At 38.0% G+C, this 4,542-nt stretch overlaps 1 protein-coding gene across 1 annotated transcript; it reads right to left on the bottom strand.

Annotated features, from left to right (window-relative positions):
- Positions 1-1,108: 1,108 nt before the first annotated feature.
- On the bottom strand, positions 1,109-2,708 carry foxq1a (forkhead box Q1a). The gene has a single exon (XM_065275815.1). The coding sequence runs from the start codon at positions 2,500-2,502 to the stop codon at positions 1,603-1,605; it is 900 nt and encodes a 299-aa protein (XP_065131887.1). The 5' UTR covers positions 2,503-2,708; the 3' UTR covers positions 1,109-1,602.
- Between the last annotated feature and the right edge of the window lie 1,834 nt (positions 2,709-4,542).

The following is a 4,542-nucleotide window of genomic DNA, read 5'->3' as shown; positions in this document are numbered from 1 at the left end:
CCTGTGAAGCCTTTTTATATAGCAAAAAAATATACTTACAAGGTAGATGTAAACAAAATCTTTAATTGGTCAATATAAACCTAAATTCTAAATCAACGGTATATTTTTGTGTTTTGATGGTGACAAATTCGAGGAGAGGGGAAATATTGTATGTATATAGACCCATGTATATGTATGTACGGGCAGGTATGTATATGAATGTTTGTATATAATATGAATGTTTGTATATAAATTAGAAATGGTTTACGTCAGACCTCATAGACTACCATTGCCTGCATTATAGTGATGTGTATAGACAATATTGGACATTGCTACCTGTAGGTTGCAGTATAGTCAGTTCTATTCATAATCCTTTAAATGCAAGAAAAGGATGCTTTGTCAGTTCGATAGGAATTATTTTGTCCTTGCCATCACATTTTTTTGTTGTTTTTAAATGTTATGTTAACTTATGTTAATCTTAGATTTAGTAATGAAATTTGCTACCTGTCATTAAGCGAACACAGACACCTTAAAAAAGGAAAAAAATAAAATACTATACGTCAAACAACTTACCTAAAAATGTAAGAATCTATGGCAGCACCTTAATTTGTTCATTTAATGGGAACATTATCTACCAGTGAGGTCTTGACATTAGTAGAACATTTCTGCATGAACATTACTATCTTTTCACTTGACACATGATTTTATTAAATGCACCGAAATATTGAAGTGATAAAAAAATCGAAACTGAAATTATTACCAACACTGGGGAGATCACAGTACACTCGCCTGTGAAACTCGAGTTGTGCCACCTTATCTTCAGGACCGTGGACAGCTCGCGGCAAAGTAAAACTATTAGACACTACCTCCTACTGGGATTTTAAGGAAGGTAATAAAGGAGCTTGTAACAGTCTGCAGGTGGTTGTTTATATTCTTTTTGGCTATTGCAAGCATGATGGACGTGCACATTTTTTATCCTGTTATAAATAATAAATGGATCAAATAATTTGAGGAAACGTCGGCAGATATTGCTTAGTAAAAACACATAAAGGCAGATGATCTTCACAATAACTTTAGAAAAACAGAGGCGATTAATTAACTGACTGGCAAGAATTAATGTCTGTTCGTGTTTAATTGGAAAACATATTTTATTTTTCAGTATAAAATGCGCATGCATTCTGTCAGGAAAATAAAGTCTACATTCTAATTCCAGTTTACGGGTTTGATGCAACAGTCTCACCTCCTCAATAACAATTCAGATTGAGCTTGTCTCTTGAATAGTTAATTTTACTTGCTGGTAAATCTGAAATGAATACAGGTTTCACTTTTGCTTTTTTTTTAGAATGATTTGAGGCAATTGGTTCAGCAAGTTTAAAACAATCACAAATAAAAAAGACAAAACATTATAAATATAGAGAGTTCAGTAGGACAATAAACAATAGAAAATTAAATAGTTTACTGTTCACAACCCTGTGCTCAATGCTTTTCATGTCCCACTGCTTTTTGGTATCCCAAACCCCTGAGGTGATCTGTGACGACATACAGTCTGGTGAAATGTATTTGCATTAAGTCACGAGTACACAGAAAGTGCCAACGTCTCCCACCCAGACCCTCACACCATTATTATGACAACAAATAGTCAATCTTGAACCGGTGATAAGCCGCTGAAGAAGTCCCAGGTACTAATGTAGTCGTGTGAGGGACTGATGGGCCCTGGGAGGTCAGCTGGAAAGGGAAGAAGTCCCTTTGGTGACGGCAGCTTATTGCGGGGTCCTCGTAAGATCGAAGCAACTGTGTATGGGGGACAGCGACAGGAGAGCCACGCATGACATAAGGGAGCATGTCCACTCCCACCTGCCAGGTGTCAGTTTGGTGAACGGGGCGTTCCTCTTTTCTAAAAGGTCGGCTGAGGATGCTGTCAATGGCGAAGGAACTCGTAAACTTTGCGCTGGATGGAGGCGTAATTATAGAGTCTTTGGTGTCCACTGAAGCCATCTGGCTCGGCCCCTCTGGCTCCTTGCCTGCCTTTTTGTTAATGCGCTTTCTCCTTCGACGAAACACTCCGTCCGCAAAGGTGTACTCACTGTGCGGGTTCAACATCCAGTAGTTATCCTTGCCCCACGGCCTGGAGGGGTCTCGCAACACCTTTAGAAAGCAGTCGTTGAGAGACAGATTGTGGCGTACCGAGTTTCTCCAACCTGTATAGCTGCCTCGAAAGAATGGGAACTTTTTCATGAGGTAGTCATTAATTTCGGCCAGAGTAAGACGACCCGAGTTCGAGTCACGGATGGCCATGGCGATCAGAGCGATGTAGGAATACGGAGGCTTGGGTCTCCGGGTGTAAGGCTTGCCTTTGATTTCAGCACCCGGGAGAACAGGTGCCGGACTGTGCGCCACACAGTCTCCATCGGAGCCCAGCTCCTCCTCTGCCGATAGCGGCGACGGGATACTGCCTTCGGCGTCGCTGCACAGCTCCACGGGCTTGGAGTCGTAGTGACCCCCGCAAAAAACTTCCAGTTTCATTCTGAGTCTCGATGTTGTGGTGTCAACTCTGTCCAAAGCCTGTTTCCACGAAATATTCTTGTTTCTTAACACATGCGTTAATTCAGAGCTACAATGTCCACGCAGCGATGTCAAGAACAATCCAGAGTGTTACGATGACAGGATTTGTACCTGCTGCGGCATAAGAGGTGCACAAAACATCCCGAACGAGCGCTCAGCTGTCTAATATAGCCGCTCACCTCCGGGTATGCCTACAGGGGGCGGGGCTTGTCAAAGCCGTCTTTAGGACTAGAAATCAATCTTTGCGAAACGGCCAAGGGTCGCACACACTTTATTATGAAATAACGCGTGTGTGGACGTGTATGGATAATTATCAGTTAAAGTTGAAATTATGAATTACCTAGTTGGTTTTCCGTCCACTATCAGGTGGGCTCACCTCTATCGTTGCTTACCTTTGTCCACGCATTCCCTGGCATGTTTCACCTGCAGGAAACCAGGTGGCGTGCGTTTATCAGACATGGATGCTTTTGTGTGCTGTGTAGGCTACTGTATAACGCTACACTTTAAAAAAATATTTTGCTGTCTTAATTTTCTTTTAATTAACTCGGATTTACAAGTCATTCATTTTATCTTATTTATAGTTATTAATCTTGCCTACATATGAGTTGTTGTTGAATTAAGTCAACTTCATTTTATAAGTTGTAGAAACTCATGGCTTTTCAAAATAAATAATACTAAGTTAAATGAAATATAAATCCAAGTTGATTAAACAAAAACATTTAAGGCAGCAAAATAAGTGTTTAGGAGAATTGACTTCTAGATGAAGGTAATCAGCCAGATTTCCTATAAAACATGCTTCATATGTGACAATGGTAGATTGTTTCTTGTATAGATGTTTATTAATAAACAGAAGAATGCATAACTAGAAACAATTGGAAGTTATTAGATACTGAAACGTTTGATAATCAGATATTTTAAAACAAAATGAACAAGGACCTTTCAAAAACAGTTATGTGCCTTTATTATCTAGCTGTTTTTGTGTTTTAGCATCTTGCCACTATATGAACAATATTTATCTATTTTTTAGACTGTGAAGGTTTATTGGTAATCATATTGGTAAAAATTTGTTATGTGTATAACATAACGAACGATGAATTACAAAATACTTATACCTATACTCTATGCATTGCAAATCTGTATGCAGTAAATGTTAATAAACAATTTATTTTACATTAGCAAGCAGAATGTCTTTTAAGAATTGAAACATGATTAATAAACAATTCATGATGCTAAACTACTAAAACTTTGCAGGGCACTACTGATGCCTACAAGTACACAGAATCAGAAGTCATGAGAAATCCCTTAATATAAATGTCTTAAATGTGATTACGATTATAATTAACAGGTTATTTAGTCACTGGATCTTCTGGATACTTGAAACATGACATACAATACTGTACTCCTCATTCTGGGCTGATGGCACCATTTTTAAGATATGCCTGTTGTCGTTTTTAAAGGTCACAATTTTTCACTCACATTTATGGTCTTTTACAGGTTTAAAGTAATGAGTTTGTGTTCCCTGCAGGTGTTACAGCAGAAGAGTTGAGCTCCTAACAGCTGCCTGGGCAGTCCAGGTCATAGCTCAAATATTTAGATAGTAGTAATCTCACATGAAGTTATTTGCTGTTTTTCATAAATTATTGTAAGGTCAATATTTATTTGCATAGGCGTAAGTGTGAAAACATTTCTTCAACAGCGTGACAGATCAAACAAATATAATAATGATATTCCACTTAAAGCCATCTATTTAATCTGCTGTTAAGATTTTTAAAGAGCAATAATTATAAATTGTCCAAGGATTCAGTTATAGCTGTAAACATAATTTAACAAAAGCTCTTTTGTAGCACAAACAGTCAGAGGTAATTCAATCAGACAAATCTAATTATTGTAATGCAGAGATGTATTAAATCTTTTGACTCATTCGGTTAAATATTTAAAGAGTCTAGTGTCTGAATATATATTCTTAATTGCTTCAAGGGCTGCACACAAATGTCCAGCAGC

The sequence above is a fragment of the Paramisgurnus dabryanus genome, chromosome 6 (genome assembly GCF_030506205.2).
Source record: "Paramisgurnus dabryanus chromosome 6, PD_genome_1.1, whole genome shotgun sequence".
NCBI classification, from domain to species: domain Eukaryota; kingdom Metazoa; phylum Chordata; class Actinopteri; order Cypriniformes; family Cobitidae; genus Paramisgurnus; species Paramisgurnus dabryanus.
The sequence above is the reverse complement of the archived record's forward strand: the minus strand, read 5'-3'. Positions and strand labels throughout refer to the sequence as shown.